Source organism: Schizosaccharomyces osmophilus, chromosome 1 (genome assembly GCF_027921745.1).
Source record: "Schizosaccharomyces osmophilus chromosome 1, complete sequence".
Taxonomy (NCBI): Eukaryota; Fungi; Ascomycota; class Schizosaccharomycetes; order Schizosaccharomycetales; family Schizosaccharomycetaceae; genus Schizosaccharomyces; species Schizosaccharomyces osmophilus.
Window position 1 is genome coordinate 443,348 of NC_079238.1, and position 12,121 is coordinate 455,468.

At 38.3% G+C, this 12,121-nt stretch overlaps 6 protein-coding genes across 6 annotated transcripts; 1 reads left to right on the forward strand and 5 right to left on the reverse strand.

Annotated features, from left to right (window-relative positions):
* Nucleotides 1–265: 265 nt before the first annotated feature.
* On the forward strand, nucleotides 266–1,153 carry brr6 (nuclear envelope protein Brr6/Brl1; the record flags this gene model as incomplete). The annotated part of the gene is made up of 1 exon (XM_056178998.1): nucleotides 266–1,153. The coding sequence occupies one exon, from the start codon at nucleotides 266–268 to the stop codon at nucleotides 1,151–1,153; it is 888 nt and encodes a 295-aa protein (XP_056035017.1).
* Nucleotides 1,154–1,430: 277 nt separating this feature from the next.
* cdc24 (DNA replication protein Cdc24) lies at nucleotides 1,431–3,157 on the reverse strand (the record flags this gene model as incomplete). Its single annotated transcript, XM_056178999.1, has 6 exons — nucleotides 1,431–1,840; nucleotides 1,884–2,544; nucleotides 2,602–2,801; nucleotides 2,866–2,893; nucleotides 2,936–3,020; nucleotides 3,066–3,157. 6 exons carry the CDS (start codon nucleotides 3,155–3,157, stop codon nucleotides 1,431–1,433), a joined length of 1,476 nt encoding a protein of 491 aa, XP_056035016.1.
* Nucleotides 3,158–4,198: 1,041 nt separating this feature from the next.
* Nucleotides 4,199–5,317, reverse strand: SOMG_00204 (ER membrane associated esterase/lipase; the record flags this gene model as incomplete). The annotated part of the gene is made up of 1 exon (XM_056179000.1): nucleotides 4,199–5,317. The coding sequence occupies one exon, from the start codon at nucleotides 5,315–5,317 to the stop codon at nucleotides 4,199–4,201; it is 1,119 nt and encodes a 372-aa protein (XP_056035022.1).
* Nucleotides 5,318–6,480: 1,163 nt separating this feature from the next.
* On the reverse strand, nucleotides 6,481–7,322 carry nnt1 (nicotinamide N-methyltransferase Nnt1; the record flags this gene model as incomplete). The annotated part of the gene is made up of 2 exons (XM_056179001.1): nucleotides 6,481–7,132; nucleotides 7,210–7,322. The coding sequence occupies 2 exons, from the start codon at nucleotides 7,320–7,322 to the stop codon at nucleotides 6,481–6,483; spliced, it is 765 nt and encodes a 254-aa protein (XP_056035021.1).
* A 728-nt stretch (nucleotides 7,323–8,050) lies between these two features.
* pvg1 (Golgi pyruvyl transferase Pvg1) lies at nucleotides 8,051–9,259 on the reverse strand (the record flags this gene model as incomplete). Its single annotated transcript, XM_056179002.1, has 1 exon — nucleotides 8,051–9,259. One exon carries the CDS (start codon nucleotides 9,257–9,259, stop codon nucleotides 8,051–8,053), a length of 1,209 nt encoding a protein of 402 aa, XP_056035020.1.
* Nucleotides 9,260–10,164: 905 nt separating this feature from the next.
* SOMG_00207 (NAD binding dehydrogenase family protein) lies at nucleotides 10,165–11,385 on the reverse strand (the record flags this gene model as incomplete). The annotated part of the gene is made up of 1 exon (XM_056179003.1): nucleotides 10,165–11,385. One exon carries the CDS (start codon nucleotides 11,383–11,385, stop codon nucleotides 10,165–10,167), a length of 1,221 nt encoding a protein of 406 aa, XP_056036422.1.
* Between the last annotated feature and the right edge of the window lie 736 nt (nucleotides 11,386–12,121).

A 12,121-nucleotide genomic window follows, 5' to 3' on the forward strand; every position in this document is an offset into this window, starting at 1 on the left:
AGACTTTGTTTCGTCCTCCATCCTCAAGTTTTTGCGAAAGCTCTTTTCCATTCTCCTTTGCGTAATTTACATGATTCTTTTTGTTCCTTAGGTTTATTAGAGAAAGTAATATCCTAGAATAGGATTTTATTCTACTTCTCTTTGGGTGTTACATACTTGGAAGAAAATTCATGACAATCTGTATGTAATGGCAATTGAATCTATTCTTTTCTGGGATTTATGTTCAATACAATAAGAGATTTTAACACTTCTTCTTTAGTCTAAAATGGATGCATTTACTGAAGATATTCCTATGCCAGACGCAGGATCTGAAAATTTAGGCGGATTTATACCATTAAGGCAGAGAACAGAAATTAACTCGAACGAACAAATATTAACAATGGACAATCAAAATGAACTTTTCGATATATCTATGTCTCCTGAAGAGAAAAAGCCTTTAAAGAAAACCATGTCAAAAAGGAAGTTACGAAAGCCTAAAAATCCATTGCTAATACATGGAAAAGAAAATTCTGAAAAGCCTTTGAGAAGAAAATCCAGTAATACTTCCCAACTCATCCGGAAAGAGCATGCAGATGCCAGTCATTCTACTAATTGGGTACATATGCATCGTGACATTCCCGTTGTAGTGAGCGGGTACTTGCAGCTTCTATTTAACGTCTGTATAATCTCAATTGTCCTTTATTTTTTGTTTTCAATGGTATTTACTATGCAAGGTGATATACGAAACAATATAAGTACAGAACGATCGCTCCTTGCATATAAAGCAATGGAATGTCAGAGACACTATAGAAAATACGACTGTGATAGTCCAAGCTCAGCAATCAGTAAGGTATGCGATGATTTACGGGTTTGTATTCTGAGAAAAACAAGCAATACAAGACTAGTAGCCAAAATATTGGCCGAAATTATAGATACTTTTGTGAACCATATATCCTATAAGACCATGATTTTTTCCTTACTACTTGTTTTTGGAAGCTTGATTGCTTCAAACTATGCCTTCAGTCTTTTTCGGGCAAAGCACTCTCAGAACCTGCCTACTTATGCCACGAGCGCAATACCTGCGATGATCTCTAGTAACCATCTGCTGGAACAAGAACCTCACATAAATGGTAATCAAAAACTGCTGAAACTACAGTCCGAAGATGGAAAGTAGAGGGTTTACCTTCCTCTTTCCTAACTTTTTTGCGATGGGTCATTCTCCATTCAGATAGTTTTCTTTGGATATGATGGTACCTGTAAGTCCATATTTAATGTGCCTTTCCAAATTGTTTTCTATCCTACTAATAGACACCGATTATTTTTCTGTCATTTATACTTTTGTTTATTACTAATTATTCGAGTCTTTCATTAATGAATATCTATTTCCTGCCGTTTTTCTATTATGCTTCAATAATTCACCCTTTAGAGATAGTTGTACAGTTGTAGAGTCATTACACAAATGAAAGTTTCTGTATACTAATCGTATTTTCATGATTCATGTACATATCGCACCAAACTTGTGAAGGATATACATCCGCAAGGTTGATTGTTTGAATATGCTGGCCATTATTATCTTTTTCATTATATTCCAAAAAGCCAGAAATATCCGTCTGTTGGTATTCCGTAGCTCTTGGATGTAAAGAGGCCGAAATCTTGTCATTAAACTGGTCCATCACGAGTATCCGAAAAGATAAATCGCGCTTATTGCTTGTTGATTCTACAGACGGCGAAGGCATAGAAAAGACATCGAGCTGCAGAGGTAAAACTTTGATATGACCTTGAGTATGTGGACGTAAGTTTTTTAGACTTTTCAAATCATTCCTTAAACAACTTGAATTTAATGGACAATTTAGCTGCGATACTGTGAATGGTTAGTACACTTTGCTCTTCTTTCCTAACCTTACTTGATATGAGATTTGAGTCCAAAGAAACCGTGTATTTTTCTTTGCAATTGGAATCCCGTTTTAACAAAGTTGCGACTATCTGCTCCCCAGGTACGATGTTTTGAACAAATTTTTCTGTAGATAGCTTAATTTCCTTGGGTCCATTTGAACAATCAAGACTTATGAGGCCAGGGTAAACTGATACAACACGACCAGTTATCCAAACGTGCTCATCAGTGTCATCTTGTTCAGGTTCCTCTATGGAAGACATAATTGCAATCATTCCTTCCTGCCACTGCGTTGTCTTTTCCCAAAATGTATTCCAATACGGCAGGATGAAATACTGCCCACAATCCAACAAGTTAGGAAAATCGACAAAATTTCCCCTAAACTCTAAGGTAAGCTGATCCGAAGAATCAGTAAGTAACTCTTCTTTTGTTCCAAAAACTTTGTCGACTGGTCGAAGAAAAACCGATCGTACTTCATCTCCATTTTGTTCGGCTAGACTTATGTCCAAAATCAAGAAAACCCCATGATCCTTTAATTCTAATACTGTTTGCATCAATGAAAAAAATGGATCAGTACCAAGGGTGGGTAGGAAATAAGTCGTAGGTAAGAATTGCAGTTTTCTCCTCAAAAACCATTTTGGGTGTAAGTTTGCCCTCGAAAACCGAACAATAGACTGAATTAATTTCAAGTTAGCTCTCAATTATTGCGTGCTGATTCTTTTTTTGCATACGCGTTTCAGTATATCAAATGGACTATGAAATAGCAAGTAGTAGGACGAGTGCAACATCAAATCGCAGGTATTTTTCCTTCTGTCCTTTAATTGTAAAGTAGGAAGAGGATGATAATAATAATCAGCGCACTCTAGCTCAAAACTATTTTCGAACTGGACGTCAAATTCAGAGTCTTTGACAGACTCCAGAGTTGAAAATCCTAAAAAGCAAAAAGGGTTAGACAAAAGTCCCTTGTTTTTAACATCCACTCTTAGAATACTTACGATCTTCATGATACAATCGCTCGGTGCACTACTAGCAAATTAGTACTAAATTTTCAAGACTTGTACATACCGTTAGCTCAAGCTCATTCAGTAAGATAGCCCATGTAATGCCTGAAGGGTATTCTTCAAATAGATTAAGAATATTGTTAATGATCCTTTATATAAGATTAGTATTGCGAAGTACTAGCCAAGCTATTTACCAATTCTCTTCTATGGATACATTATTTTCGCTTTTCACGAGGCTTTTTTCAAGCTTTTCTTTTATTTCTTTAGTTAAATTCTCAAAATTCATTCGTTTTCTTCGGTTTATGGCATGAACATGAATTTACAAAGGGAACATTGAGGTTCACATACAAGTACATGCTTTTGCATCTTGAACATTTACTACGAAATGAGCTTGAGGAACTAAACTATCAATAATATACATAAAGAGAATATATTTCAATCTATTTCCACTGAATTCTTTTACAAGAAAAACGAGATGAAAAAGAAAACTTAAAAACAAACAAATTCATCACAACAAAGGCAAAGCGAATATTTATACATTATTGATACTTTATAAGTATCTTTCATCAAAACCCAAAAGACAAATCGTTACATGGATATGACAAATTGTCTGGGTACGTTAACATATGTCTGAACGCGAGCAGTTCAACCAACCCAAGCAACCTTCGAGCATTTTAAAACGCAATTTTACACATCATGACAGAGGCTAGCGGTAGCCCAAGTAACCCAAATAAGCACAGTTGTAACTTTTTTTTTTTTCTTCTTTCCCAGTTTATGCTTCAACGTATAGCTGTTTTCAAAGAGTAAATTCATAACACACGTGAGGAAATCCATTGAGCCTAGTCGACAAAGCAGGCAGACGGCTTTTAAAAGATTCCATCATCTTCAAGTAGTTCCGAGTCAGGAACGATAAATCTAGGAATTTTTGGGCCGGAAACTGCTCTAACAACACCTAGTAATATCCTCGAAAAAGAGCTAGGTCTATCAGATACATCTATCGGACCGTCCGTTGTATTCAATACTACCTCCGTAAATCAACATTCGAAATAATAGAAACTACATCGCCTATGTTCTCAATGTGATATGACTTGCCGAGTACATTAATAGCTAATTTCCTGTCAGATAGCCTTCCGCTATATCTTTAGAATTGAGAGCGTTCTCCATTAGTTTGTAATTCTCTGGAGCCATACTTGAAAGCGCGAGGAATGTGTTAGGAAAGAAAAGCAAAAAAAAAAAAAAAAAAAAAGGAAAGTAAGCATAATGAATAAAGAAGGTGGTGTTACACTGTCTTCACGTTTTACTTGGTTAGCCCGTTCAGTTGGCATCATTAGTTCACCTTTTTTGAAGTATTTATATGATTAAGCCACCCAGCAATCAAATCTCCAGTTGCAAGCGTTCTGGGAGAACTAAACTTATAAAAATAAGGCACAGTGCCCGCAAGGCTCATAGTTTTGTGTAAAGTAGGGTCAGTTTGTTTAGCAGCGTCTTCAGAATTGTTGTCTGGAAATCCAGGAATCAAAGTGAATGTATGGACAGATTGCTTAATAGACCACTGCAAGTCCCGGTTATTCCTAGGGGCAAGGGCGAACAAACCGTGAATCGTGTCAGCGGGCAACTCATTAGAGAGACATTCCATAACCACTGCGGCACCAGTGTCTTCACCTACAGCATATAACTGACTGGGATCACCATGGAAGCAGTGGATACACTCCGAAATCCATTCTACACAAAGTTTTATAAACAAAACGGATTCAGAAGTGGAATATCTAGGAGGTTGTGCATAATTGGGGACTACAACAACAAAACCAAGAGAGGCAAGGTACGGTATAATGACAGATTCAGCCTTGTTACGGCCACAAGCCCATAATACTACGGGATGATTTTTAGATTTGTCATCTGGAGAGAAGACATTCAAAAGCAGATGGCTCTTGTAAACCAATCTTTCCGCATTATTTTTAGCTAGCAGCCAATTTGGAAGGTATGAAATATAAGGATACCGCAGGATGGATCCAGAAGCAACATTCACTGAAAGTCGACCAATATGCTTTGTCAACATAAAACCACTTTTACTGGAAACTGTACTAGAAGAGAAAAGTTTTTCGTTTACATCGTCTAGATGATAAGCTCCGATAACATTTGCAACAATCAAAGAAAGCAAGGAGCCTAAGCCAAACATGTCCAGAAAAAATACTTTACCATAGACAGAAGAAGAAGAAGCTCCTAACTTGTCTGCAAAAAGCATGATCAGGAACTTGACACTAGCAAATTCCAATGACTTTTCAGAAACAAATGCTGATAGAGAAGCAACATTGTACTTTGAAACACCCGGGTAGAATTTAGGGATCAGCTTGGAGAGAAATTTATGAACTTCTAGCTGGAACGCTGAAACAATAAACAAAGAAGAAACTGCTACCCAAATAGCATAGCATATAATAGTTAGTCCCATTCTGTCAAGATCCTGACTTTGTTTCCGCTACTAAAGCATGGCTGGTTAATAAAATGTTTTTTAAATTTTAGTGTACTATATAAACAGGAAACGTATTTAAAGTCACTGCTTAAGATAAATGAATTATTGAGAAGAAATGTCAACTTTCAAGACCCCTGCACCGTAACCATCGTGTCACTGAGACTTGGAACTCTTTTCATTCAATAAATGAATAAAAAGTAGAAATTGAAGTTCTTCAGTACACTGCTTAGATTCCTGGAAGGCGCATATGATTATCATCATCAAGTTGGCATTCACAATTCCAGTACCTGCAACATATTGCAGGATTTTAAGAGAAATTAAAGTAAAAGCGACTCTCAATAACTTATTTCTATAATAAAACTATACTTACCAAAAGCGTTTCAACAAAGTATATGGAAAGAGTATAAGGGGAGAGTCGGTGCATGTACAACACCAGAGAAATGGTCAGTTTATATGAAAATGGGCTGAAAACTAAAAAAGTCTTTCAATATATTTTAATGCACTATAGGCATAACAATAAAAGAATAACGACATTAGTATGCGCTACCAAGCGTTTCATTGAATTTTCGTGAAGAGTGATCATTGACGCATTCTGCAAAAGATTGGGCGTAAACAACTTCATTAACGAAAATGGATGAACAACATTATGAATTTAAGATCAATCTTGGGTTTGATCAACTATTTAAAGAAATTTGGGTTCAGTATCTTGAGAAGACAGAGTAGAGTGCAAATGCATGGCGAAATCCAACGATGCAATATGTCTTGGAGAATAAATGAAAAGATTAAAAACAACTCTACATAAAAAAAAATAAAATAGAAAGATCAAGAATGAACGCAAATACTATTCCGTAGCATAAAATCCTAAAGATTTCACAACTCAAATTCTATTCATATCGAGGGCCAAAAAAGAAAAGGTAATGATATAGTAAGATTTAATAGAGTATAAAAATAAATAAAACCCGGAACCCAAAATCTGTAGTATCATGTTTAGATGTAACAGAGCTACTTTTATCGAAGAGGCATTCATTAAAAGCATCATATGCATTAGCCAGGCCCAGCGCCTTATCCGCAGTTGGAAAGTCCCTAAAGTTTTAAATAAAGCGGAAGGTCTCGACTTATCTTGCATATATATCTTTTAGCTCTTACCCGTGAAGTAAACGCATTGTATAGCCATGAACAGTAGCACGAACTTCACGGGCGCCCTGATCATGCTCAAACATGGGGTCCCTTTTCTCCTCTACTATTTTTTCTACCTCAAACCCATGCTCTTTTGCAATATCAAAAAAAAGCAGGTCCTTATTAGCGAAATGAGGGCGATGGTGAGTGAAAAACACATAAGCAATTGCATTCTTATTATCACCCATGGCTGCTTTGCAGGAACGGACTAATTTTGCTTGTTCAGTGTGGTTGAATACCAAATCTGACAGCAGTAAAACATCAAAATATTGACCCTGTGAAAGACCACCATAATTTCGCAGGTCTTGAACATCGGATCCCCATAAATAACCCACAGCAGATGCCTTACCTTCAATTTCTTGATATCTTTTCATATTTTGTTCAAGATTTTGAATAAGAGGGAGATCTGGATAGTCTGAGCACACAACATGTTTGGCGCCATCGAAAGCTGATACAACAGAGGGCAAGCCAGCACCTGCTCCAAACTCCAAAACAACCTTTCCCTGAACAATTTCCGGATGGGCATCGATGAAATTTGATAGCACGATACCACTATTCCACAAGTAGTGCGCCCATAGAGAATGGGATCCTACGAGTTGTAGTTCAACTTCTTTTGGTCTGATTTACAAAGTTAGATATGAAAAATCTTAAAATAAAAGAAGAGATGAAACTAAGGACGGGAAAAGGAAACATACCCACTAGGACAAGTCTTTCGCTCATGAAGAACCGTTTTGGGGGGAGGAGTAGAAGGACGAAAGCCTTCTGGCTCTTCAAACATATTAAACCCTTCAAAATCTAATTCTGTCATATTCAAAAGTACTAATTTTCGTCGACGTTGTCAGATTGAAACAGATCACTTTTTTTTATAGTGTAGAGCCTAAGGTATTGTTGGAAAAGTATCATGATCATAATTAAAAAGCAACTCTAAGCTGGTAGAAAATGAAAAGAAGAGAAGATAGATTCATTAAATTGTTTATATTTGTAGTTTTAAATACAGTTTCGGTGTTTTTGTAACTGCACATAAAACCTCCGCTACGTAGAGGACTTTTTGTTTTTCTAATATTTAGAGTATCGAAAACACTGAACATGAGCACTATAAACATTTTGGAAGAATCCAAACATTGACTGAATGTATGTGTGGTTGCAACAAAGAAATGAAATAAATATTGAGGAAGCGTCATGAGCAAGTGTTCCGAGCATATGGTTGTAAAGAAAGAAACGTAAAAAGAAGAAAGAAAGAAAATTAAGAAAGGAGAAGGAAAAGGGTGGCAGCAAGGGAAGCATTCATAACTTATAAGAGAGAAAATATATGGCCAAAATAAAAGAAAATCACAAATCGACAAGGTGGTTTTTCTGTATTGAAAAAAAAATAAAAATAGGAAAGAAAAAGATGTTTTAGAGAAGTAGTATAGATAAAACATCGCGGAACCAATTTGTAATTGAAAACATCCAAGAAATTACAAAACAAATAGCAAGGAAGAATATCACATCAACAAACAGGAGCCAAGAGGTTGAAGAAAAGCTTTTTTCTGTTATTTAAATGTACTGTTGCATTTTCCATTCCAGTAAAGTGTCGACGGCTTTCTCGGGAGAATCGACGATGACACTTACACCATCGGAAGTACAACCACGAAGCCAAGTATTATGATAGTTTGTAATTTTTTTCATTTCTGAATCCTCGATGACAATGTGGGGGATACCCATTAATGTGGAAAGAATGTGTGCATGGAGACGATCAGTAATGACGGCTTTGTGAGAGGCTAAGAATTGTGCACCAGAAAGAAAGCGCGATTTGCCTTTGATATCAAAAGTAGCATCTGGATTCCTAACTTCTTCGGGGTCCCAACCGAGCCAGTCCTCGACAGAGTAAGTGACATTGTGGGAAGTCAAACCTTGTTGATACAAGGATTCGGAGGAGTGTTGCTGGCCTCCTTCCTTGTCAAGGCGGGCAAGAATTAAGACATCAGACTTGATAGGAGTTGATTCTCGAATATGGGAAAGGTCGCCCATGAAAAAGACAATATCAGGAGTGAGAAGGAGTTCGTTGTCTTTACCAAACCCGTCGACGCCAATGAGATAGCTTTGACGATCACGGAAGGCAAGTTGAATTTGAGGATGCTCGGCGTAGAGATTCGCTGTCTCTTGCAAGGCTGCTTCCCCGTTGTACCAAATTGACTGGGGAAAAGAGATAAACTTGCCGTTGGGGAAGTCGCGAATCACGTCTTCACGAAGTTGTTGATGATCGGGGTATATGTCTCCAAAGTTGCCTCCACCATGAAAAGCAAAAGCAAACACTTCGGGGGAGGATTCCTGGACAATGGCTTGGAGGTCAGATGTGCTATAATCAGATTGGGACGCGCAGATGTAGACGACTTCAATGCCAAGGCCCTCTAAAAGGTCACGCTCAGCAACGTAAATGGCACTGTCACCCTTGTTTGGATGGTCGGGAAAGCCGATCAGCGCGACCTTTCTGATACCCTCAAAGGAATGCTTGTAAAAAGTAAAGAGGACATTCTTTTGAAACGAAATGGTCGACTCGCATTGTGCGCTGTTTTTCACAGGCGCCTTCATGAAAAGCGATTTTCTGTTGTTAGGTTCGTGAATTTTGGGCGAACTGAGACTCGTTGGGTTTTTTATTGTCTGCATGTCGGTTCGTGTGAGCCCATAGAGGAACAGCAAGATAGAAATGGTTGCCAAAGTGACAAGTAAGAGGTATTTGTAACGAATATTGATTGTAACAGGCATACTCGTTGTGTACCAAAATGGATATAGCAGCTAGTTCAATGACACAATTGAAAAGAGAGGAGAACGAATGAAGAATGAGAAAGAAACAAGAATTAAGGAAAACACATCCAAAAGTGAATTCAATCCACGAAGTCGAAAAGTCGTTTTCGCCGGTGCAAAAAGAAATTCTGAAGATATGGACCGGATCTACAAACGAATTTCAATAGGAATAAAAAGAGACTATGAAATTCTTATTTACAAAGCAAAAACTACGAAAAAGATCCACGGTCTGAAGGTGTATTTTCCCAGAAAAAATTATGTGCGGAGGTTAGATCAGATATCGGTACTCGGATTTCTTTATAAAGCAAAAGCACTCTGAACTGCTCGTATCAATGGATAAAATAAACTATTGCCTATAAAAATAGTTTAACGAACAGATTTGGTAAAATTGGAATTATAAATTTTTATTTTATCCTTACTTCTTATATAATAGGAATGGTACTTTTCGGCAGGTCGTGCCAGGCGTTTGTTTACAGAAAAGTGTGTGGTTTCACTTGAATTATTTTCAATAGGTACAACTATCGCAAAATGAAACGACTAGAGAAACACATTTCAGTTAATTTAATCCGTATGTTTCATACCTCTTGAGCAAGGAGGATTCAACTGGCGTACAAAGAATTTAGACTCATGCATCACTTGAAAAAGATTTCTTAGGAAACTCTCTCAAATAATAGTCTATCTACTCTATTCCTCTGCTACTACGAGTAGGTGTACCTTTTTACTCATTCACTTTACTTGCGATCATCAAATATTTCTATTGATTATGCATACATAAAGAATCTATTGTCGTCGTCGTCATTGAACATGCGTAAAGTTATATGCGTCAATCCAACCACACTGTATTTTTCTAAAAAGTTTTGAGATCCTCACTTGGCAGCAGTAATGACCTTGGTAAGCTCATAAGACTTGACAGCATCCATAAAGTCGGATTGGATAGCGGACTTGGGGCCCTTACCCTCGGCAGCTTCTAAGAAGGCCTTGAATTCAGCGTAGTAAGGATCATCACCAGGGTAGTGGTACTTTTGCTCGCTGTCGGATTCAGGGGAACGAACGTAAAGGACGGGATCACCATAAAGATCAACGATGCGAAGGTAGTAGCCATCGGCTTGAACTTCAATGCAAGTGTCGTACTTTGTACCTTGAAGGGTAATGTTGTGGGTGAAAGAACCTACACCGCCTTCCTTGTACTTCCAGACGGCAGCGGTGAAACGGGGGATACGCTCGTGAGGAGGAACCTCCTTTTCTTCGTCAAAGGGCATGGCAGACAACTTACCAGGCGCGTCGTCCCAGTTGACACGCTGAACACGAACGGTGCTAGTGTCGACATCACCACCGAAGAAGCGAGACAAATCGCAAAAGTGAGTACCCTGCTCAACGACAGGGCCACCGGATTGCGACATGACCCACCAGAACACCTTGGAGTTATGGACATAGGCAGAGTTGTACTTGGCTATGGTGCTGACAACCTTGAGGTTCTTTTCACGAATGATATCCTTGGCCTTTTGAACGACCTTCAAGTAACGAAGCATGTAACCGACGGAGATGATGGCTTCGTTTGGAATTTGCTTGGCGACGGCAAAGGCGTCTTCCACGGGAGCAGCGGAAATGGGCTTTTCGATGAAAAGAGCGGCTTTGGGGAATCGTTTCAAAAGGGCAAGCTCCATGTCAGCTCCTGGAGCAGTGGAACCATGGGTTTCGGGTGGAATTCCGATGATGAAAGCATGAGGGAGTTCACCGGGATGTTCAGTCAAGTATTTGATGTACTCGTCGGGAGAGTAAAATTCTTGAACAGTGTTGTAACAAGTAGCATAAGGACTTTCGGCCTTTTTCTTCAAGACACGTTCGTGAGAGGTCTTGTGGGGAGAAAGAAGGGCAATCACCTTAAGACGATGACCAAGAACCAATTCGAGTTTTTCAGAGTTGTTCCAAGGGCCTTCGGCAGAGCCAAAGTTGATACCACCACAACCAAAGATGGCACAAGTGAATGGTGGTCCATGATCAAAGTTTGTTCTTTCGGAAATACGAGAAGATACCTCGTGCTTGGCAAAGTTGAAGGCCTTGACTGCTTGATCCTTGAAGTGATCCATATTTACACGCACAAAAGAGAAAGAGTGTAAGAGTGAAAAAGTAGTATTCTAAATCCGAGAGAAAAAAAAAAGGTCGTAAATCGTTCGCTTCTTTATTTCTATTTATTAATCAAGAAGCAATTCTTTTATATAAATACAAGTTATGGATTATAGAGAATATATAAGGACAAAAAGAGGTCGCAAGAAAATAAAAACACTCGTAAATCGTTTAAAAATTCGTAAAGAATCTGTTGAACGAATATAAAGCACAAGAAACGTGCTCTATATATAACTTTTTTTTTTTCTATGTTTTCTATGAAGCCTTTACCACATACATGGAAACATCTCTATGAAATCAACCATCTGACGAAATCCCTCGTAACGTCGTTTCCATCCGGCTTCGTTCGTTATGGAGTATGTTATGTTGTATGTGCGTGTTCCATTACATACGATCCACATGCTTATGAGACAATGTCACTCCTCCTTCCTTCTTCCTTCGATTCCAAGAAGAAGATCGTCATGCAAATCCAAACGACAAAACAACAAGGATCAACGGAAACATAAGTTTGGATGACATCATAATGACACCATCAAAACAAAGGACCTCAGAACCTTCTTGAAGGAAAAGGAAATGAGACCCCGCTTGGAGATTTGTCACTGAAAGTTTCCAAGACTGCGAGATAGTTTGATAGGAACCGGGATGACGCAATTAAGGAAATGTCTATCGAACAAGGTTTACCTTCCCGATGTCGGTGCG